The sequence below is a fragment of the Eretmochelys imbricata genome, chromosome 24, assembly GCF_965152235.1.
Source record: "Eretmochelys imbricata isolate rEreImb1 chromosome 24, rEreImb1.hap1, whole genome shotgun sequence".
In the NCBI taxonomy this organism is placed as follows: Eukaryota; Metazoa; Chordata; order Testudines; family Cheloniidae; genus Eretmochelys; species Eretmochelys imbricata.
Genome location: NC_135595.1, coordinates 9,614,042 through 9,637,814, shown reverse-complemented (window position 1 = coordinate 9,637,814; position 23,773 = coordinate 9,614,042). Strand labels below are relative to the sequence as shown.

The following is a 23,773-nucleotide window of genomic DNA, read 5'->3' as shown; positions in this document are numbered from 1 at the left end:
ACGCCCCCCCCCAGCACCCTGTGTGCACGCCCCCCCCACAGCACCCTGTGCGCACGCCCCCCCCAGCACCCTGTGAGCACGCCCCCCCCAGCACCCTGTGCGCACGCCCCCCCCACAGCACCCTGTGAGCACGCCCCCCCCAGCACCCTGTGAGCACGCCCCCCCAGCACCCTGTGAGCACGCCCCCCCCAGCACCCTGTGAGCACGCTCCCCCCAGCACCCTGTGAGCACGCCCCCCCCAGCACCCTGTGCGCACGCCCCCCCCAGCACCCTGTGCGCACGCCCCCCCCAGCACCCTGCGCACACAGCTCTCTCTCTCTTTCTCACACACAGAGCACTACAGCCGGGTGGGAACTCTCTCTCCTGGCCCTTGACAATGTTCAGGATTTCAGAACGACCCCTGCATGGCCTGGGGCTAACCCCGCGCCCTTTTGCCATTCTTCACGAAAACCCAGCCGGGAGAGCGGCTCCGCTCTTCCCCGGAACAGCCAGCAGCCCAGTGATCGGGGCTGTCGCCTGGGATGCAGGAGACCAAGGTTCAGAGCAGGGACTTGACCGTAGGTCTCCCCGTGCCAGGTGACCGCGGTGGGCACTGGGCTATGGCTTCTCTCTCTCTATATATATATTTCTCTCCCCCAGCTCGTGAAATCCCAGCCTGGCTCAGAGAACGTCCTGCGCGAACTTGCAAAAAGTTTCAGTGTCTGATGAAAACCCTGCTGCGTCACCTCCCCCCCGTCCCGGTCCAGCAGCACCCCCTCCTGCGGTGGCGTTCACCGCCCCCCCTGCAGCATCCAGTGATGGGACACTGGGCTAGACGGGCCCTGAGTCTGGCCCCGCACCGCTCTCATACGCACACACCCCCTCGCCTCCCGATCCTGCCCCTCTCCTTGCACACCAGGGGTTAGGCGCTGAGGGAAGCTGCCCCCTCTGCCCGCCCCCCACCGAACGCCACTGAAAGGGAGAGAGCTGGTTATTCTCCGCTTGCAAACAGGTGCCATGCTCCCATGGGTTAATCCTCGCTCTGGGGAACCGCAGCCGGGGCTTGAGTTAATGGTGCCGGTGACAGCCCGTCGTGCAGCTCCATGCGGGCACATCCCCTCTTACCCTGAGTGTTTACAGCCACGCGTAAGGTGGAGCGCGGGTCGCCGGCGCCAGGGGCGGGGTGGGCGTCTCGGGCCGTGCCCGCCTGGGTACGGCCCGTGGGCGCCGGGAAGGGCGCAGCACTGGCGGTGGAGCCAGCGGGTCGGACTTGCCCTGCGTTGCCGACGACAAAGAAAAACGTCAGGGGGACACAGCAGGCTGGTGACAGCAGCATGAGCCCGCACGCCTGCGGGATCCGGGTAGGGGGTCCCCCTCCAACCTGCTGGAGGGCTGGATCACCCCCCTCCACCTACTGCATTATCACCAGTGACTCCCGGTGCCGGCACAAGGGGCCAGAGGCCCGCGGCAAAGCAGGTAGGCCAGCACCCCCTGCTGGATGGTAAAATACCCCCTCCCAGATCCATCCCACTGGAGGCTGCATCAGGAGCCCTACAGACCAACGCCGGCTCTGCACAGAGAATACGCAGAGAGAGCTTCCCCCACACCCTGCCCCCCTGTCCGGGCCCTGCCCTGGAGAGACCCCCCCTTGAGGGAGCAGGAAGGAGGAGCTCACTCGCTGGGCTCCATTCAGTCTTGGCCCCATTGATCACTGCAGGGTGGGCCTAGGTGCAGAAGCCCAGCCTGTGATACAGCCCCAGGAGAGCCCAGGGCTGGGATAGCAGGGGGCTGCTGGTCAGGATTGAGGGGCACCGGCAGAGCAGTGGGGAGACCCCAGGGCTGGGATAGGAGGGGGCTGCGGGTCGGGATTGAGGGGCACTGGCAGAGCTGTGGGGGGAGCCCAGGGCCGGGATAGCAGGGGGCTGAGGGTCGGGATTGAGGGGCACCGGCAGAGCTGTGGGGGGAGCCCAGGGCTGGGATAGCAGGGGGCTGCGGGTCGGGATTTAGGGGCACCGGCAGAGCAGTGGGGAGACCCCAGGGCTGGGATAGCAGGGGGTTGCGGGTCGGGATTTAGGGGCACCGGCAGAGCTGTGGGCGGGGGGAGCCCAGGGCTGGGATAGCAGGGGGCTGCGGGTCAGGATTGAGGGGCACCAGCAGAGGTGTGCGTGAGGTGGGGAAAAGCCCAGCACTGCCCAGGAGGAGCTTGCATGGCACCTGCCCATGCTGTGCCCGGCTCCGTGTACATAGCACCCGGCGTGAGCACCACGCTCAGAGCCTGGGCCCAGCACCTCACTTGCTACGGTGCTGCATGGCTGGCCCTGTGTCCTCAGCCCCAGTCCGGAGGGGTGAGAAGATGAGAGAGAGACACCGGCCCCGCGCTCTGCCCCCTGCCACGGCTCTTTGTGACGCTCCACAGGACAGATTCAGCCCCCACCCCATGCCAGGGGGCATCGCCTGCTGCAATCTAACCCCGCTCTTCAATAAACCCAGCTCCTATTTGTGCCCCTTCCTGGCTGCTTTCGAACAGTGACTATGCACGCAGCTGTCCGCCCCTGCTTTCTCCTCCAGACCTGGCCCCGGGGGAAGACAGGTCAGGTCTTGGCTGCCTGGGGTGTGCGAGGAATTCTGCTGCTGCCCACAGAACCAGGATCTGGCCCGCTGGATTCACAGCACGACCTTAGGGGTGAGGGCCGTTGTGGCGGGGCCCGACTCGAGCCGTTGGGATCCCAACCTCTCATCGGAGCCCTGAGGATCAGCGGCTCCGTCCCTGCCACAGCGGAGGGTGATGCGGGATGTTCTGAGTGATGACGAGCAGAGATGGCGGGTGGGGTGATGAGAGGTGACGGGGTTAGCGATGGTGGTTAGGGGACGCGGTTCGTGTCGGTGTGGATGGTGACAGACTAGTGATGCAACCCCCGGCACCCATGGTGGGCACCCTCTGGCCTCTCTCCATGAGCTCCGCTCAGGGCAGTGGCTGCTTACCTCCCCAGCACCCCAACTGCCCACTTGCCAAGCCTCACTGGCTGGGGAGCTCTTTGTCTGGACGTGGTCGGGCCTGGTGGGAGCCATCTTTGGACACCAGGCTTCAGCAGGCCCGGACTCCCAGAGGAGGAGACACCGGCCCTGGCCCTGAGGGAATTTGTTGCTGCCCCTGTAGGATGGTGAGGGGGATTCGTGGAGGGTGTTACCCTTACCCAACAGGAAGCAATGGTGGTACTGCAGACAGGGGCACAATGCTAATACTCTGGGGGGTCAGGGGATTCCCAACATGGCACCCTCATGGAGTAACCCAACATGGCGTCACCAAGCGGCATCGCAACATGGTGTCCCAACATGGCCTCCCCATGAGGTGTCTTAATGTAACGTCCCAACATGGCCTCCCCATGAGCTGTCTCAATGTAACGTCCCAACATGGCATCCCCATGAGGTGACCCAACATGGCATCCCCATGAGGTGTCTCTATGTAACGTCCCAACATGGTATCCCCCTGAGGTTCCACAACGTGGCGTTGCCAAGGGTTATCCCCATGAGATGCCCCAACGTGACATCCCAATATAGAGTCCTCATGGGGCAGCCCAATATGGCATCCCAACATGGCGTCTGCATGGGCTGTCCCACTGTCCTGTCCTCACAGGCTGTCTCAATACGGTGTCCCAGCATGGTGTGCTCATGGGACGTCCTGATGTTGGGGTCTCAGCGGAACTGGGACAAGCCCTCTGTGTTGTAACCCACCCTCAAACTCTTCCCGGCCCCAGGGGGAGGGGTGAGAGCAGAACCGCAATGAGTAGTAAACCACGTAGGGCCCGTCCCTTCCCAGAGCTTTGGGAGGAGACGTCACAGAGGGTTAGGGGTGAGGGATTTGGGGGGCAGCAGGGTTGGAGGGAGGGTGAAAGTGAGAGGGGGGAGACGGGGTCACTGACCATATGAGGAGTCACTGGCACTGTTGTGATTTCCCATGGAGGTCACGGCGTCTGCAGAAAGGAGAAGAGAGCGGTAGCTAGATATCAACAATGAACAAAGCGGGGAGAGGGGGCAGGAATGGGGAGACTGCAGCAGAGCTGGGGGGAATGTCAGGGTGGGAAACTACAGGGCAAGGGACGGGTTCAGGGATTAATCCAGCACCTGGTTCACCCACTCCCTGCGTCTGAGCAGCATCCACTGGAGCGACACCGCTAAGGATCTGGGCGGCCCCGCGGGGCCCAGCACTCCCAGCCAGGGAGACCTGGAGCTTGGTTTGCAAACTGGGGCTCTTGTGGGTTCAGTTGTCACAGACTACATGGGGTTTTTAGCAAGAACAGCTAGGACAGCCACCCGGTCGGAACCAGAGCCCGGGAGGTGAAAGGCCTAGAAAGGCAAGTCCCCATAGCCCATTCCTAGCTCCCTTGAGCCAGCCAGTGCCCCAGCCAGGGCCCAGCTGGGTGTGAGCCTCCTAGCAGCGAAAGGCCTCATACCCCCTTCCCTGCCTCCTGGATCCCTCCACTGCCCCAGAACGGAAACACGAGGATTTCCCCCCCTAGAATCCAGGTCCAAATTTTGCATCTCACCACTTTTGTTCTGCTTGGCCAGGGCTGTTTTATGGGCAGCCTGGGATGCTGACTCATCCCGTTTCTCCTCCGCGGAGACCCCCAGCGCTTCCTGCCCCTTCAGCTGCCACTGCAAGGGGGGGGTGGCGGGGGGGCGGCCCTGGCCTCACTTACCTTGACAGCTCCCCGGCTGCTTGGCTGCGTTCTCAACATCTTGTTCGAATCCAGCCCTGGAAGGAAACCAAGGAAGACGGCGGTGAAGGAGCCTGTCGCCTCAATTAAACCCTCTGCTCGTTAATCGGGGCTCCAAAAAACCATACAGAGATAAAGCTAGAGGCAAGGGAGCCCCTCCCCCGAAGCAGCTCTCCCCCCCTGCCCCAAGCCCCAGCCATCTCTCTGCTTGGAGGAGCCTGACGTGCAGGGCTTTGTTGTAATGTCTTCCCTTGGCTGGTTAGTTGGGTTGATCTCGGATGCAATTCGCCGCATGGATGTATAGAGTCTTAGTCTCGTGCCAAAGGTAGGAGGGGGCAGAGGTGGGAAGCAGGGAAGGAGCTAGAGTGAAGAACCCAGGAGATCTAGAATTCAGGTGAGAGGCAGTTAGGAGAGGCCTCTTCTACCCTGCCCCCTACAACCAGGGCTCAGAGGCAAATGAGGCTCAATAAAAGGACCCCCCTCCCCACTGCTCTCATTCACACTATCACCCCCACCTCCAACCCTTCTGGATGCAGGGTCACCGCATGGCAGAGCTGGGCTGCTCTCAGATCCACACTCTCCCTCCGGCATTAAGGCTTCCACTTGGCAAACAATGTCCAGCCTGTGGCTGCGATGGGCTAGTGGGGTCATGAGGACCCCATAAAACACCCTGTATGGAACAGACAGTGCCTCTGCGGAAGTGTGGTTTAGTGGTTAGAGCAGGGGGGACTTGGCATCAGGACACCTGGGTTCTGCTCCTGGTTTGGGGAGGGGAGTGGCGCCAAGTTACTAGAGAAAAGAGGAACCTGGAATCAAGACTCCTGCGTTTGATTCTCTCCATTCATTCCAGGCTCTCCATGCCTCAATTTCCCCATCTGTGAGATGGGGGCACTTGCACAGACCTATCTCTTTAGGGGAAGGCTGTGGGGCTTACAGAACAGGCGAGATGGGGGGTGACCCATACGGAGAGATGTTCAGCTCAGGAGGCCCCACCCACATCATCTAGTTTGACCTCCTGGCTGACCGCCAGCCATTGGACTTTCCCCCACCCCCCAGGTGTCGACACTGAAGTGTTTCACCGTAAACCATCTAACACCCGCATGATTGCTGGCACTGACAAACCAGCAGCCTTGATTTCTGTCTTTCCCCCACTACCAAACCACTCGGACCCTTTCCAGAGCCGACCAGACAATCCCCTTTCGAGGCTCAGAAATGTATTGTCCTGCCTGGGACGGAAGCCAAGCCTCTCCGACCGTTTTTGCAAAAGAGAGGAGTTGAAATGTCCAAGGACGTGAGGCCAATGGCTGGGGACGGGGGAGTCCCTGCTTTCCCTGGGTCAAAGCTGAATTTTTTGACCCGGAGCAGAATCTGGCTCTTCCCCCAGGCTACAGAACACAACTCCCCCCGTCCCCCCTCCGCTCCAAAACCTGGTTCGTCACAGCTTGTCTCAAAACATTTCAGCTTCCGTGAAATTTCAGTTCATAAAAAATCTTCCAACCAGCTCCACCTTCCTCCTCTCCTCCCAGCCCCGCACAGGCTGGGTTTCAAGGGTTCCTTTCTGACACCCAGATCTGGCGGGACTCCCAAGGCTGGCTGAGGACCCAGGAGTCCGGGGGGCCGCAGGAGCTGCGGTGGCTGCTCTGCGGGTGAGCCCAGCCGCCCGTGTAGCCGGGGAGCGGGGTTTGTCCCGAGCATTCTCAGGGATGGAGCCTTTTGTGCGTCCCCCCGCTAGGCGCCCTGTTCTGCAGCTTCAGAAGGCAACGTGCCGGGGAGCCCTCTGGCTAGTGCCGCTGTGTCTCCCTCTCCATGCGTGTTCCCAGGCCTAACCAAACCCAGAGCCCATTATTTCCCAGGCAGCTGCTCCCCAGCGCAAGATCCTAATCCGATGCAGCTGGGAGGCAGGGCTGTAATGCCACCAAGCTCCACCCACCCTAGGAGCCGGCGGTGGGGTTTACTTGTGCTGCAGCCCTAATGAGGCTAATTACAGGGTTTGTGCCCTGTGGTTTTCTCATGGTCCTGGCACAGGCGTCTTCTCCAGCAGGGGGCGCTTCGGAGCACACGCCTAGTGGGTCCTGGCACAGGCGTCTTCTCCAGCAGGGGGCGCTTCGGAGCACACGCCTAGTGGGTCCTGGCCAGCCGGGGGGATGGGGGAACCAGGAATTGAAGGGAGCGGCTGACACAGGGCAGGACCCGCTGCATGGACACAGTGCTCCCGGATGGGCGCAGAGCCAGCTCTGCCGTGGCACAGCGGCACTCAGCTTGCTCCTGCATTACGCCGGCTTAGCGCATGCGACTCTGTCTCCCTCTAATGGTCAGCCTGGCAACTGCACCAGCTCACAGAGAAAGGAGCCACTACCCCCGGAGGGCTGGAGCGAGGCAGCTTTGGCATCAGGTGGTGCCCAGCGCCGTGTGCATTACACTTCCCAAGGGGACCCAGCTGCTGGGCATTCCAGGGAGGGCGGGGCTGGGGAAGGGGAGCTCTGCTAACCATCTTTGCCAGCACATGGGCAGGGGAACGAGGGGGCCTCGGGCCTGACTCTCCATAGCCAGGCATGGATAGCACAGGCGGGTACACAGAGCAGGGTGCTATCAGATGGCGCCGGCAGCCTGTCACACCCACTGTGCGTTGGGGAAAACGACTGTGCAATCAGGGAACAGGTGCGCATCAGCTGTGACAACTGGATCACACTCGCCACAGCTGTGGGCGTGTGGGTGTTACACCCCCGCTGACGGGAAGGGGCTTGCCTCACGGCACCCTCGGGACTCAGCTTGGGGAGAGTTTTCCGTATTGCCGAGCTCCGTGGGGGTTTCCGGGATGGGAGCCGATTCAGACGGTGCAAGAGCGACTCGAACGGAGCCCGAGAGTTGGCAGTGACAGAGAGGCCGACCCTGCCCACCAGAGACGCAGAGGAGCGACACGGTGTGAAGGAGACCAGTGCAGAGGGGTGGGGAGAGGACAGGAGAATCTGAGCCGGGCTCCCTGCTGCCCTGAAGTGGGGGTGAAAGGCCACTGTCCTGATTTGACTGGTGCAAACGAGCGCACGCCGGGTGGACAATGTGTAACAGGCTCAGAGATTGGTGGAGTCGGCCAAGGCAGGGCAGCTAGTCAGGGACATACAGTAAATTCTTCCATCCCCCAGCTGAGTTGTGTCAGGGCACATTTGAAACCCGCATCTGGTTTGCTTCAACAGCCGTCCCTTGTGTTGTGCGCAGACACTGACCGGGGACTGCAGACCCCTGGGAAATCCCCCGCCCCTCCCAATCTCTAACCAGAGCCACTCACCTGATTTCTTGTCCAAAACCCACACACGCTCCTGGCCTGAGCCAGACACAGTATGGATCGCGGGAGGCCAAGCAGCTCCTGTGATGGATTGGGAAGCAGATCAGACGCAGAATCACAGAAATGCAGGGGTGGACAGAACCTCGATAGGCCACCTGATCCAATCCCCTGCACCGAGGCAGGACTAAATATTATCTAGACCATCCCTGACTGGTGTTTGTTCAACCTGCTCTTAAAAACCTCCAACAACGAGATTCCCAAACTTCCCTAGGTAATTTGTTTGAGTGCTTAACTAGCCTTACGGTTAGGAAGTTTTTTCTAATGTCTGACCTAAATCTCCCTTGCTGCAATTTAAGCCCATTGCTTCTTGTCTATCCTCAGGGGTTAAGGAGAATAATTTATCACCCTCCTCTTTATCACAACCTGTTACCGACTTGAAGGCTGTTATCATGTCCCACACTCGGTCTTCTCTTCTCCAGACTAAACAAACCCAATTTTTTAAATCTTTCCTCGCAGGTCAAGCTTTCTAGACCTTTAATCGTTTTTGTTGCTCACCTCTGGACTTCCTCCAATTTGTCCACATCTTTCCCGAAGTGTGGTGCCCAGGACTGGACACAATACTCCAGGTGAGACCTTATCAGTGCCACGTAGAGCAGAAGAATTACTTCTCGCGTCTTGCTTATAATGCTCCTGCTAATCCAGCCCAGAAGGAGGTTCACTTTTTTTGCCACAGTATTACACTGTTGACTCATATTTAGTTTGTGATCCGTTATAACCCCCAGATCCTTTTCCGCAGTACTTCTTCCTAGGCAGTCATTTCCCATTTTGTATGTGTGCAACTGATTGTTCCTTCCTAAGTGGAGTACTTTGCATTTGTCCTTATTGAATTTCATCCTATTTAATTCAAACCATTTCTCCAGTTTGTCAAGATCATTTTGAATTTCTAATCCTGTCCCCGAAAGCGCTTGCAACCTCTCCCAGCTTGGCATGCCCACAGACTTCATAAGTGTACTCTCTAAGCCGTTATCCACATCCATTATGAGGATATTGACTAGAACCAGACCAAGGAGAGATCCCGGTGGGACCCCACTCGACACGTCCTTCCAGCTTGACTGCGAGCCATTGATAACTCCTTTCGGAGTACACTTTTCCAGCCAGTTGTGCACCCACCTTATAGTAGAGTCATCGCTAAGCTATATTTCTCTAGTTCATTTACGAGACGGTCACGTGAGACAGTATAAAAAGCCTGACTGAAGTCGAGCTACACCGCACCTACCGCTTCCCCCCATCCACAAGGCTTGTTACCCTGTCAGTGAGGGATATTAGGTTGGTTTGACATGGTCTGTCTTGACAAATCCATTTTGACTGTTACTTATCATCTTATTTTCTTCTAGGTGTTTGCAACTCGACTGTTTAATTATTTGCTCCATTATCTTTCCAGGTACCCCACAGTTAAGCTGACTGGTCTGTAATTCCCTGGATTGTCTTTAGTCCCCTTTTCACAGCTAGCTACTATGTTCGCCCTTTTCCAGCCCTCTGGGATCTCTCCCGTCCTCCATGAGTTCTCAAAGATAGTCACTAACGGCTCCCAGATCTCTTCAGCCATCTGCTTACGTAATATGAATGGTAGCAGCCTGGACAGGGGCAAGGGATAGCTCAGTGGTTTGAGCATTGGCCTGCTCAACCTAGGGTTGTGAGTTCAATACTTGAGGGGGCCATCTGGGGCAAAAATTGGGGATTGGTCCTGCCCTGAGCAGGGGGTTGGACTAGATGATCTCCTGAGGTCCCTTCCAACCCTGATATTCTATGAGTCTATGACAGGGCTAGCCAGCATCAGATCATCCTCTGAGGGCCAGGAAGTAATCCCCCACTCCTGGCCCCAGGGGTAGTTAACGCTCATATGGGGGGTGGGGTGGTTTACCTGCCTCCAAAATAACTGGCATGGGACACTGTCAGGAAACCAGTCAACGTGGATCACTGGTGCGTTCTGGGGCCTGATTCTGCCTTCACTTACGGCCCGATCCAAGGCCAGTGAAGTCAGTGGGGGGACGTCCCTAGGTGTCAGATCAGACCTTGGTTTGATGCCCGTGTCACTGATGGATTGATCCTAGGACACGCGGGCATGAGAGCAGGGTCAGGATGTCCAGTGTGCTCCTTTAGCTCCTCCCACCCAGAGGGTGAGGGGTGCTGCTGGGTTGGGCAGGCTGCACCGGGCGAGGGAACTACGAATGCAAGGCAGCAGGGAACTCCTGGGTTCTGCTCCCGGCCCCGCCATCTGCCCGACCCCCCTCTGTGCAATGAGGTGAACGGTACTGGGAGCTGCAGGGATGAGGCAGCTCAGAAGCGCTAAGGATTAGAGCACCAAGCTGCAATGACTAGCCCGTGCAGAGATGATGCAGCTGGTAACACGTGCTGCAGAAACACAAACTCATCACCCCCCGCCCCCGAGCACCCTCCCAGAGGGCCAGTTTCAGCCACGTAGAAAATGGGGCTCAGAGAGCAGAAATGACCTGTTCGAGATCACACAAATCACTGGCAGAGCTGGGAATAGAACCCAGGAGTCCTGGCTCCCTTCCCCCTCCTCCACTCCAACCACTAGACCCCAGTCTCCTCCCGGAGCTGGGAATAGAACCCAGGAGTCCTGACTCCCTTCCTCCTCCACAACCACTAGACAGGCCCCCATGCTTTTAATGCCAGCCCAGTTCTGCTCCGTGTGCTGTTATCCCTTCTCCTGATGTCTTGGAGGGGGGTTGCTCAGGGCTTCGCTGGGGGCTTTTTATAGGTGATCTTAATTGCCTGATAAAGGACATGGAAAGGTCAGAGAGAGATTGCAGGGGCTCTGGGTTTCTTGGAACTGGCTCGGGTCGGGCATTCACACCTGTCGGGGCTGGGACACGGGCCAGGCAGGGGCACTGGGAGAGCCAATGGCTGCTTATGGTCCAAACACACCCTACCCACACACACACACACACACACACACACGCTCCCCCTCAACACACACACACATTCTGTACGCCCCCTCACCCTATACACACACACTCCCTTGACACACACACATGCTGTACACCCCCCCACCCTACCCACACACACACACACACTTCCTTAACACACACACCCTACTCACAGACACACACGCTCCCCCTCGACACACACACACATGCTGTACACCCCCCCACCCTACACACACACACTCCCTTGACACACACACATGCTGTACACCCCCCCACCCTACCCACACACACTCCCTTGACACACACACATGCTGTACACCCCCCCACCCTACCCACACACACACACACTTCCTTAACACACACACCCTACTCACAGACACACACGCTCCCCCTCGACACACACACACATGCTGTACACCCCCCCACCCTACACACACACACTCCCTTGACACACACACATGCTGTACACCCCCCCACCCTACACACACACACTCCCTTGACACACACACATGCTGTACACCCCCCCACCCTACCCACACACACACACACTTCCTTAACACACACACCCTACTCACAGACACACACGCTCCCCCTCGACACACACACACACATGCTGTACACCCCCCCACCCTACACACACACACTCCCTTGACACACACACATGCTGTACACCCCCCCACCCTACCCACACACACACACACTTCCTTAACACACACACCCTACTCACACACACACACGCTCCCCCTCGACACACATACACATGCTGTACACCCCCTGCCCTCGACACACACACACACACACACACTTCCCCTACACACACACTTCCCCTCGACACACCTACACATGCTGTACACCCCCCATGCCCTCCACACACACACACAAACACTTCCCCAACACACCTACACATGCTGTACACCCCCCCATGCCCTCCACACACACACGCAGACTTCCCCCAACACTCCCCCCACACACGTGCACACTTCCCTGACACTCAGATACACACTTCTCTGAAACACACACACACGCTGTACACCCTGCGTGCGCACACCCCCACCCACACTCCCACCTGGCACACACACAGTTCCCTTCCCTCTCACCCCCGCAGCACCCGCACTGTGTGAATGGAGCCCCGGCCCTGCCGGACCTTCGGGACCCTGCTGGGAAGGGTCCCTCCACGCCAGGAGGCAGCAGCCCAACCCACGGCCCATCCCCCACTCACTTCCGGCAGCTCCCATAGGTGTCACAGCGGCTGAGCGGCACACGCAGCACGCAGCTGGAGAAGGCCACGTACAGGGCCTGGTGGGCCGTGTCCAGCTCCAGGCCCACAATCCGCCTGTCCTCCCTCTTCACATTGCACCTGGGGCCAAGCACAGAGAGCCAGAGTCAAAACCGAGCCCGCGCCCCCACGCCCCGCGCCCCTCCTTCCACGAGAGCACAGGTACAGCAGAATGGCTCTCCCTGTTTGACAGGTGGGGAAACTGAGGCATGGCAAGACTCCCAGGCTAAACAGCTAGTCAGTGGCACAGGGGAATAGAACGCAGGAATCCAGACTCCCAGGTCCCTTTGCTAATCACTCAGCCACATCCAGGAACAGAACCCTGAAGCCGAGATCCCCCTCCCCCTCGTTCTAACCACTAGACCCCATATCCCCAAAACTGAGGCTAGAACCCAGGAGTCCTGCTCTAATCCACTCAACCCTGCGTCCCCAAAACTGAGGCTAGAACCCAGGAGTCCTGCTCTAACCACTAGGTCCCACTCTCTCTAGCGAGTGCTTTGCTTGGTCTCCATCTCTCGTTCCAGGCCGAGCACATGGTGCCCCAGCTGCACTCACTGGGCCGGGCTGTAGACGCTGATCTCCTCCAGGAGCAGGGTCTCCACGCTGGAGTTCTCCTTAGTCCCCGTAAGAACCTTCAGCACCTTCCCGTCCTCCGAGCCGAGGAACAGCACCGTGTAGTTCCTTTGGGGGCCAGCGGCTGGGTCGACTGCCAGCTGGGTCAGCTTGTACCTGTGCGGGGTGGCAGGGAGCCAGCTCAGGGCACGAGCCTGGTGTGGCAGCCCAGGGGACTTGGAAGCCATTGGACACACAGACACATGAACATGCATGTGCACCCACATGGCCACGTGTGTGCACTTCAACGCACGTCCCCGCACAAGCACTATTGCCCAGGGGAGAAACATACAGACACACGCACATACCTGTGCACACGTGATCACACCTGCAAATGCACGTGCACGATGGGCACGCACAGAACCCTATCTGGGCGTGGCGCACACACATGCAAACGCACGCACACCATTGTGCACACACGTGACCCCACCAGTGCGAAGACGTACACATCGGCACACATCGGTACATGTGCAGAGGCCGGTCTGTTGCCAGGGCCCAGGTGGTTTATTCTCACTGATCACTGGTCAAAGACCATTTGCTGGTAATAGTTTACTGGCCCCAAAGGATCCAGCCGCAAGAGACCGGGGTCGGTTGCCTCTGCCACTGATGGCTGCCCCTCAATCCCACACAGAGCCTGGTGCACTTCCCCTTCGCTGACTCCTGGTGGGCAGGAGGATCAGGCTGCACGGGGCTGTTTAGGGTGAGCCAGCAGGGACTGGGGCGGATGGGCTGAAACTCGGGTGACCAGATGTCCCAATTTTATGGGGACAGTCCCGATTTTGGGATCTTTTCCTTATATAGGCTCCTATTACCCCCCCACACCCCCGTCCCGGTTTTTCACATTTGCTGTCTGGTCACCCTAGCTGAAAAGGAGCCAGAGGACAATTTAGAAGGGAAAACGTCTGGACACCATCAGCTCCCAGGGGAAGGGCTGGGAGCCCCCTCCCCGCGGTCCTTTCGCCATAGGATGAGACAATGCCTTGGAGGGCAGAGGACGATCTTGATGGGGTAGATGGGAGTGAATCCGGCACAGGAGAACCCAGCCCTGGGCAATGGGTTAGGTGGGACCTGGCTGGGCTTGATGGTTCCCCACCTACTGGCTGCCCAGGAAGCATCGGCTCTTCCTCGGCTGCCCCTCCAGCCCCAGCGCCCACGTGGTACCTGCTGGTGGTCTTGGTGAACCAGGGCCTTCCCGTGGCGGAGGGCACGGCCTCATCCAGCAGCGGGTAGGACTTGATGAAGGCCAGCGTCTCGTCGGGGAACTCGTTGGAGGTTCTGTAGCCAGCCGCTTGGCCAACACTGGCGCAGCTGCCTGGCCTGTAGGGACAGAGAGAATCCAGCTGCAGGTGTGGGCGGCCCAGGGGTAGCACCTCAGCTGGCTGTGGGTAGGGGGCAGTGCCCCCCATCCTGCAGCTGCTCTACATGCCTAGCTCCCAGTCCCATCCTCAGGGTTGGATTGGGGAGCCCCCAAGGGAGCCGATGTTGTGTTAACCAAACCACGTGTCCATCTCTACATAATTAAGGTGCCAGGGTAGAGCCCCCTAGACCCCACTTCCCGCCCTCCCCCTCCGAAGAGGCTCCCGCCCATGCTCCAACCACTAGATCATACTCCCCTCCAAGAGCCGGGAGAAGAACGCAGGAGTCCTGGTTCCCAACCCTCTGCTCTGATGCCCAGGCCACTGTTCTAGCCCCTAGTCCCATTGTTGGAAATAGAACCCAGGAGTCCTGGCTTCTGGCCCATTGCCTCAAAGGCCAGGCCAGGGACTGTGCCCAGTAACAGCCCACACACGTCCTGCTCCGTTTCGAGGGGGCTGTTTACCTGGGTTTAGGCACCTTCTCCTCTGGCACTGCGGTCCAGGCGGAATCCGCGTTCTTCTGCTCCTTGAACTTCCCAGTGAACGCTCGCTCAATGTCGTCCAGGTAGAAGGCGCAGACGGCCGAGCCAGTGATGCTGTGGGGGTGGTAGAGATGAGGGGAGGCCTGAATGGGGCTGCTGGTGGCTCCAACCTCCACTCAGCTGCTGCTGGGCCCAGCTTGGATTATTATCGTAGGGTCTCTGGGCTGTGCACACTGGTTTGTTATTGTAGGGTCTCTGGGCTGTGCACACCACTTGTTATCGCAGGGCCATTTATAAAGAATCCCAAAGGGCTTTGCAGGCAGGAAGTGACAGGGTGATGGGGGAGGCACAGCAGGGGGATTTATACATCCGGGCCCCCTCCCACAGTTCTGCGCCTGCCCTTTTCAGCCTTTTCTAGCAGGCTCCTCTGCTCCATATCGGAGCCCACCACTGGCAGGAATGGATTGATCCTCCCTCCCCCCGGGGAGGCAGAGACATTTCCTTATCCCCATTGTACTGAAGAGGAAACTGAGGTACGGTGCGATCAAGTGACTTATCCATAGTCACATGGGAAGCCAGCAGTAGAGCCAGCTCCCTCCTCCCCAGACTGGGGAGTGGATCCCAACTCATCCTCTCCTGTCAACACCTTCAGACTCCTCCCCCCCAGCCCCAGCACCCCCAGGAGGACCCTGAAGGCACACGGTGCCTTGCAGGCATATGGCATCCCAGCGCCATGCTCCAGGGCCTGGTACTCTGGGTGCTGCTGGGCCGTTAGCAGGAGGGCCCACGAGGCCCCGCCCCACCGAGCAAGCTGGCAGGGCTGGAGGGGGGCTGCGGTACCTGTTGGACTGGGTGGTGAACACCCCGAAGACAGCGGGGCGCCCGTTGACCTGGAAGACGTCGGTGATGGCCTGCAGCACGTCGAAGTAGAAGAAGGCATCTCCGGGCACGGAGCAGTTGAGCCGGGCCTTGAGGAAGGAGGTCCAGTACTTCTCCAGCACACGGGGCGAACCCCCCATGTCGTTCTTACACACCCGGCCCACGCGCGAGAAGATCACCTGCTGGGGCAGGGCACTGGTTACGGGGAGGGGCCGGCTGGCCTTGCCGGGGGTGCTGACACCCCGCTCCAGCCAGGCTGAGGTGCCCTGAGGCAGGCCCAGCTGGGGCCAGGCTTTGCCTTTGGGCTGAGTGTTTACGCTGCCTCGGATTAAGGGTGGTGGGGGAGCGTTCTCTTCTTGCTGTGGGGCTCAACTGAAGCAGGGCCTGGCCAGAGGCCACAGTGATGGGCACACAGTGGGCTCCAAGCCTAAGGGGGTGGACTGTTCAAAGCTGCTCAATACCCAGCAGCTCCCACTGAGAATGCCCCCTTGGAGAGCAATGGGGAATCCCTCCCATTCCCCATGGAGAGCAACGGGGAATCCCTCCCAACCCCTCATTGAGAGCAGCAGGGAATCCCTCCCATCCCCCCATCAAGAGCAATAAAAAATCCCTCCCATCCCCCATCGACAGCAACGGGGAATCCTGCCCATCCCCCCATGGAGAGCCACGGGGCAGGGATTTAGAAAGTGGCTTAAAGGGTTCAGGGATCCCCTCATCTTTTCTGTCTATGAGATTTAGATGCCCAGCTCCCTTTGACCCCATTGCAAAGCCCAGGCTGGGAGGTGCTGGGCATCGGCCCCTTTGGCCATCAGGGTGCTAACATATCCAGGGACCGGGGTATGGCCATACTGGGCTGTGGGTGCCACCAGGAGGCAGCCCCCGAGGGCACGGTGTCCCCGACCATCAGCATGCCAACCCCTACCCACCATGGTTGCACCCCACCCCTTGGGGCCTGGCTACGCTGAGTCCCCTCGGCCCCCGCTCAGCACTCACCCTGCCCAGTGTGGTGTATTCCATGGAGATCTCCCGGAAGAAGAAGTAGACATAGTTCCCGTACTCCAGGGCGTGGAGGAAGTGGGGCTCTGGGCGGAGGGGCAGAGACAGGGGGGTGAAGTCGGGAGGAGCCACATAAGGAGCTCAAAGCACTTTGCAGATATTAATTCAGCAAGCCTCAGAGCCCCGCCCCACCGAGGGCTGGGTCAATGTTATCCCCACTACACAGGGGGAAACTGAGGCAAAAGGTGGGGAAGGGGCTTGCCAGAGATAGTAGCAGAGCCAGGGATAGAATCCAGAAGTCCAGTCTCACCTGCTCTAACCACTAGACCCCACTCCCCTCCCAGAACTGGGGAGAGAAACCAGCAGTCCTGACTGCCTGTCTGCCCTTCTAACCACTAGACCCCAATCCCCTCCCAGAGCTGGGAACAGAACCCAGGAGTCCTGGTGCCCAGCCCCCTGCTCTAACCACTAATCTATGCTCCCTGCTAGAGCTAAGGTTCCTGCTAGTTCCCTTGATATGAGTCATTTGCTTCCCTGGGACAGCTCCAAGCAAATCCTGGCCTGGAGGCAAGGCTCCCAAATACGATGTATTCCTGCTGCTCCCCTGCCCCCATCCAGGGCTTCCCCGCAGCTTCCGGCCCCCTCACCTCGCAGCCACTTGGAGTCGTACTTGATGGTGCGGAGCACGGGACTCCTCTCGCCCAGGCTGCGGTAAATCACCGCGTCACTGGCCTGGAAGTCTGCCACGGTGGCTGAGTACAGGTTCCCATCTGGAAGAGGGGAGGAAGAACAAGAGAGAGGAGAGGGAGGGAGGGAGAGTAAAGGGAAGATTAGATACATAGATAAATAAATAGAGGGAGTGTGTGGGGATGGATGGATGGATAGATAGATGGGGTGTATGGAGACAGATAGGTAGATAGAGGGGTTGACCGGGGATAGATAGATAGATAGATAGATAGATAGATAGATAGATAGATAGATAGATAGAGGGGGGTGTATGGGATAGACAGACAGATAGATAGATAGATAGATAGATAGATAGATAGATAGATAGATGGGTGTATGGGGATAGATAGACAGACCCCACACCCCCCAACGTCAGGGTGTCAGAATGCAAACCCCCGTGTGGGTCAGAACTGTGCGCCCCCCGCCCCCCGCAGCCCCAGAACGACCCCCAGGTCTGGACACCCTGGCGGAGAACAGGGGTCCGAACCCCAGAGAATAAGCAATTGACTCAGCTGAGGGTGCACGTTACAGGACTACGCTGCTCACTGACATTACGCTTTAAAGTCTGTGACCAAACAAAGGGAGAAGCGGCTTTTTCCCCGCACAGAGAGACCCCTCTGCCTGTGCAATTGCGTATTCAGTGGGGATCAGACCCCCTGTTCTCCCCATGGGGTGTCTGGACCCTGATTGTCACCCCCCCATCCCGGCACGGCATCTGGAGGCTGGCTGCACCACTCAGCCTGTGTCCCACCACCCACCGAGGGTGTGGCAGCGTACCTGCAAAGAGGGCAACGTTGGTCTGCTTGGCATCGAAGGGGCAGCGGGCCTGGCCGTTCAGCTCCTCCCCTTCCTGCTCCAGGCTGCTGATCTGGGAACCAAGGGCCAAGGTGAACTCACGAGCCATGCAAACACCACCCCAGGGCCCCACAGGAGAGCACGCCACAGCGATGCATGGGGCCCCGTCAAGGGAGGGCTGGGCTGGCCTGACCCTCCCAGGTCCTGGGTGGCCTGAGTGCTGCCCACGTAGCTGATGGCCACCCATCAACTTTGATAGGGAGACGCGGCCCATGGGGCCTCCTGCTCCCAGCATGCATTGCCCCACTCTGACCCTGGGAGAATCGGACAAGGCGCGCTCATACCTGACCTGGGGGAGACTCCAGTCTGTGGGACCCACTCTCTCCTTGGCCTCTCCGCTGAGGCTGCCCACAAGGGGGTGGTTTCTGAGTCCTGGACACCTGGGCTGAGCCCTAGCAAACTCATTTCACCTGGGGGTCACCCAGCAGCCGCCTGCCAGCCCAGCCTTTGAGCCCTGAGCCTGGATTGGAATCTAAGAGCCTGCTGAGCTGGGCCAGCCCCTGCAGCACGGTCGCTGGAAGTTCATTGACGCCTAAAAGGTTTGTCCAGCCATGTGGGCCACCAGGAACAGCCCCGAGTGTGTGCAGGGTGCAAAGTGAGAAAGGGATCCAGCCAGCAACCAGTGTCCATCCACCCCCCAAGCCCCACCACCTCAGCCCCTGCATGAGCTCAGCTTGGTCCCCATGGGGCTCTGTGATGCTGCAGACAGACCAGTGCGGGGGACAGGTGGCTGGTGTCCTCACCTTGTAGGTCCGGCACATGGGATTGAAGGAATTCGTCCCACAGGCGAAGAGGGTCTGATCATTCTTGGGCACCAGCACCTTGATGTAGTTATAGCATTCGTCCTGTGGGGGAGGTAGCCATGATCCAAATTAAAGGGGATTGGGGAAGGGGTGGGGGTCACCTGGCATCGGGGGGGGGGAGGCATGGGTTTGCCTAGCACTGGGAAGGAGGGGTCTATGGGGTGGCTGTGGGCTTCCTGGAATAGGGGAAGTGTGATCAGGTGGCATGGAGGGGCAAAGAAGGCGGCGTGGTCAGCTGGCTCTGATGGGGATGAGGAGTGAGTCACCTGGGGTGGAACAGGTGTGTACATCACCCGGCACAGGAACCTGGGTTAAGTGATGAGTGAGAAGGAAAAGAGACTGGAACAAGGAGATATCACATTTCCCTAGCCCCTTCCAGCCTGGAGGATCTCAAAGCATTTTGGATGCTTGTGCCTAGAGCACCACTGGAATGCAGCCACCCCTGGGGTGGAGGGCAACATCTGAGGGGCACACGGGGCATGGCACAAAGCTGGGGGGTGGGGCCCCGAGCCAAACCCCCCTGAAGCTGTAGATGTCATGGGTTTTGGACTGAGCCCTTAGACCGCATCTCCCAGGAAGGGGGGGATGAATCTCCCAGGTGCCCAGAGCTGCCCCCTGCTATAGGAGCTCAGACACCCATCGGGAATGGGTGATGGGATGGATCACTTGATGATCACCTGCTCTGTTCATTCCCTCTGGGGCACCTGGCACTGGCCACTGCCGGAAGACGGGATACTGGGCTAGATGGACCTTTGGTCTGACCCAGGATGGCCGTTCTTATGGGCGAGAGAGAGGCTCCAGGACTTGCACAGGGGCATTTTCAGACTCCAGCTCCCCCCTCTCCCTGGGGTGGCCTAGGAGGGAACATCTGTACAGGAACATCTGGAGGCAGAGCCACATTTCTTACCCGCAGCTTCCCACGCATGGCGCAGTTCTTCATGTCCTGGGTCTTCCAGGTGAGATGCTAGAGAAGGGGTGGGGGGCAAAGGAAGGGGGTTAGGAGGGGCACAAAGGTGTTCTGGGGGGGAGCATGGGACCACGCAGGCCTCTGGCTAAGGAAGGGCAGGGCAGGGCAGGATGGCAGCTGAGGTCACAGGCTGCTCTGTGGACAGCCTTGGCCAGCAGCTTTTAACTCTGAGCAGGGTGGGCCAAGAACGCCCAGGCCACTGTTCTAACCCCTCGACCCAGAAGTGAAATAGAACCCAGGAGTCCTGGCTCCCAGCCCCCTGCTCTCACCGCAGAAGAACACTCTCTCTGCAGAGCTGACAACAGAACCCAGGAGTCCTGGCTCCCAGCTTTCTGCTCTCACCGCAGAAGAACACTCTCTCTGCAAAAAGAAAAGGAGGACTTGTGGCACCTAGAGACTAACCAATTTATTTGAGCATAAGCTTTCGTGAGCTACAGCTCACTTCATCGGCTGCATACTGTGGAAAGTGTAAAAGATCTTTTTATATACACACAAAGCATGTAAAAAGATCTTCTACACTTTCCACAGTATGCATCCGATGAAATGAGCTGTAGCTCACGAAAGCTTATGCTCAAATAAATGGGTTAGTCTCTAAGGTGCCACAAGTCCTCCTTTTCTTTTCGCGAATACAGACTAACACGGCTGTTACTCTGAAACTCTCTCTGCAGAGCTGACAACAGAACCCAGGAGTCCTGGCTCCCAGCCCCCTGCTCTCACCGCAGAAGAACACTCTCTTTGCAGAGCTGACAACAGAACCCAGGAGTCCTGGCTCCCAGCCCCCTGCTCTAACCACTGCACCCCATTCTGACATGAGGGAAGATTGCCAAACAGTCCCTCCCACCCACCCTCGTACCACGGCCGCGACTCCCCTTCCTCCTTACCCTCTCGGGATAGAACTCCTCTGGGGTCTGGCTGAGGTCAAAGGCATAAACGTGGTCCCTGTGGAGAGAGAGCAGGGAACGTGACCATCTCCCGAGCACGTGAGGAGGCACAAGGACCACGGCTGGGGGCAGAGGGGGGTTGTGATGGTGTCTGAGCATCGGTGTCATGCGCAAGGTGTGTGAGAGGGCTCTGGTTGTGTGAGGGGAGTGCAAGCTGTGTGCTGGGACCCTGCGTGGGATGGGAGAGGAGTGCGCTGAGGCTGGGGGGGGGGTGAGGCCATGGGCACCCTGCGGTTGTGCGAGGGCTGGGTGAGGTGTGCGCTGTGGCTGGGGGGGGCGCGTAGGAGGGGATGCACGCACTGTGGCTGGGCGAGGGGCGCGTGCACAACTGTGGTTGTGTGGGAGGCATGTGAGGCGTGTGCCGTGGCTGTGGGGTGTGGGGCGGGGTGTGCACACGCGGTTGTGCAAGGGGCGCGTGAGGCGTGTGCCATGGCTGGGGGCGTGTGGGAGGGCTGTGCACACGCTGTGGTTCTGCGAGGGCCAGGGGAGGTTTGTGCTGTAGTTGTGAGGGTGTAGGATGGGGTGTGCAGACTCCAGCTGGGCGAGGGGGCGTGCACACATAGCTGGGTGACGGGGTGTGGGCACAGCTGGGAGAGGGGTGTTTGTACACACAGCTGATCAAGGGGCGTGTGCACACAGTTGATCGAGAGGCATGTACGCAGAACTGATCGAGGGGCGTGCACATGGCTGATCGAGGGGCGTGCACACGGCTGACCGAGGGGCGTGTACACGGCTGACCGAGGGGCGTGTACACAGAACTGATCGAGGGGCGTGTACACGACTGACCGAGGGGCGTGTACACAGAACTGATCGAGGGGCGTGTACACGACTGACCGAGGGGCGTGTACACAGAACTGATCGAGGGGCGTGCACACACGGCTGATCGAGGGGCGTGCACACAGAACTGATCGAGGGGCGTGCACACAGAACTGATCGAGGGGCGTGTACACAGAACTGATCGAGGGGCGTGCACACAGCTGACCGAGGGGCGTGTACACAGAACTGATCGACGGGCGTGCACACACGGCTGATCGAGGGGCGTGCACACGGTTGATCGAGGGGCGTGTACACAGAACTGATCGAGGGGCGTGCACACGGCTGATCGAGGGGCGTCTACACACGGCTGATCGAGGGGCGTGCACACGGCTGATCGAGGGGCGTCTACACACGGCTGATCGAGGGGCGTGCACACGGCTGATCGAGGGGCGTGCACACGGCTGATCGAGGGGCGTGCACACAGAACTGATCGAGGGGCGTGCACACGGCTGATCGAGGGGCGTGCACACAGAACTGATCGAGGGGCGTGCACACGGCTGATCGAGGGGCGTGCACACGGCTGATCGAGGGGCGTGCACACGGCTGACCGAGGGGCGTGCACACGGCTGATCGAGGGGCTTTCACACGGCTGATCGAGGGGCGTGTACACAGAACTGATCGAGGGGCGTGTACACACGGCTGATCGAGGGGCGTGTACACAGAACTGATCGAGGGGCGTGTACACACGGCTGATCGAGGGGCGTGTACACAGAACTGATCGAGGGGCGTGTACACAGCTGATCGAGGGGCGTGCACACACGGCTGATCGAGGGGCGTGCAAACAGCTGATCGAGGGGCGTGCACACAGCTGATCGAGAGGCGTGTACACAGAACTGATCGAGGGGCGTGTACACAGCTGATCGAGGGGCGTGCACACACGGCTGATCGAGGGGCGTGCACACGGCTGACCGAGGGGCGTGTACACAGAACTGATCGAGGGGCGTGCAAACAGCTGATCGAGGGGCGTGCACACATGGCTGGGCGAGGGGCCTGTGCACACCGGCGGCTGGGCGAGGAGTGCAGGGGCCCCGCGTTGCACGTGAGGTGCGCCGGCGTGATGCCCCATGGGGGCTCTCTCTCTCTCTCTCTCTCTCACTCACCGCGCGGCAATGAGGAACGTCTGGTTGAGCCGCAGCATCCTCTGGAAGTCCAGGCCGAGCTGGGCCGTGTCATTGTCGCCGGCGAGGCCTCGGAAGCAGGGGTAGGGGGATGTCGCTGGTGGCAGAGAGCAAGAGCGGCCATTATACACTTCCACCTCCCCTGGCACAGGGTCCCCGCCCCGGCACGATGGCCACCAGTGACATCCCAACACTGGGGGGGGGGGTGTAATTGGAGTGGGGACAGCGGCTGAGGGGAACCCCATAGTGCCCTTCATACATCAACCCCCACTGATAGACCCTGTTCCGTTCCCAGGGGTTCATTCCAGACTTGGGGAGACACCCCCAGCTGGACACCCCAGCCCAGGCAGGGAACATGCCATTTGCTCTCCCTCTGGCGCGGGGGGCGGGTCCCAGCCACAGGCCATGCGGTCTAGCGGCTGTGGCCACTACATGGCTCGCCCAGTGTCCTGTCCTGCAGGCGGCTGCCTCGGGCGACCCGAGCGTGGCAGGTCTCAGCCCAGGCCTGTGGCTCGACAGCCGTGGGTTCCCTGCTCCGGGGGGCAGCGTGGAGGGAGCGACTGGGCTGGCTTACTCGGCAGGCCCACGGTGCTGAGGGGAGTGAGGTCCTTGGGGAAGGAGAGCGCGGACGGTAGCAGGCATCGGCCCAGCAGGAGGAGCAGAGCGGCCGCAGCAGGGCAGGAGGGGGGCATCCTCGTGGCCTTCCCAGCCGGAGAGCAGAGTGGAACCGGCTGGGCCTTAGGACTGGACCATTGCTCGCTCGCCCATCAGCAGGCCCTGCGGAGACGGGGGGGGGGCTGTCACTGTCACATCCGCCTCGGAGCCCACGGTGCTGGCTCCATTCAGCTCCTCTTCCTCTCCAGAAGACTGAGGCGCGCCCCCACCGTACCTCACAAGCCCTCGCTCCACCCCAGAGCCAGGGCGGGGTGGACAAAGGGGCTGTGCCAGGTGAGCTTCCCGCACACTCTGCCTCCCTGCCGACGCGCTCCAGTCCTGCCTTCCAGGGATTAAGCTAGCGCCCT

At 59.7% G+C, this 23,773-nt stretch overlaps 1 protein-coding gene across 1 annotated transcript in view; it reads right to left on the bottom strand.

Moving 5' to 3' along the window:
* The window catches only part of SEMA6C (semaphorin 6C), a 33,681-nt gene extending 10,238 nt beyond the window's left edge, over positions 1-23,443 (bottom strand). Inside the window, exons 1-17 of the mRNA XM_077841119.1 lie at positions 23,326-23,443; positions 22,734-22,848; positions 20,758-20,815; positions 19,817-19,873; positions 18,850-18,951; positions 18,029-18,119; positions 17,173-17,295; positions 16,523-16,611; positions 15,491-15,708; positions 14,633-14,764; positions 13,975-14,130; positions 12,757-12,930; positions 12,145-12,282; positions 7,978-8,055; positions 4,677-4,732; positions 3,900-3,950; positions 1,105-1,254 (exon numbers count right to left, since the gene is read on the bottom strand). Of these exons, the coding sequence (XP_077697245.1) occupies positions 1,105-1,254; positions 3,900-3,950; positions 4,677-4,732; positions 7,978-8,055; positions 12,145-12,282; positions 12,757-12,930; positions 13,975-14,130; positions 14,633-14,764; positions 15,491-15,708; positions 16,523-16,611; positions 17,173-17,295; positions 18,029-18,119; positions 18,850-18,951; positions 19,817-19,873; positions 20,758-20,815; positions 22,734-22,848; positions 23,326-23,443 (1,906 nt within the window). The remainder of the gene's footprint in view (positions 1-1,104; positions 1,255-3,899; positions 3,951-4,676; positions 4,733-7,977; positions 8,056-12,144; positions 12,283-12,756; positions 12,931-13,974; positions 14,131-14,632; positions 14,765-15,490; positions 15,709-16,522; positions 16,612-17,172; positions 17,296-18,028; positions 18,120-18,849; positions 18,952-19,816; positions 19,874-20,757; positions 20,816-22,733; positions 22,849-23,325) is intronic.
* Between the last annotated feature and the right edge of the window lie 330 nt (positions 23,444-23,773).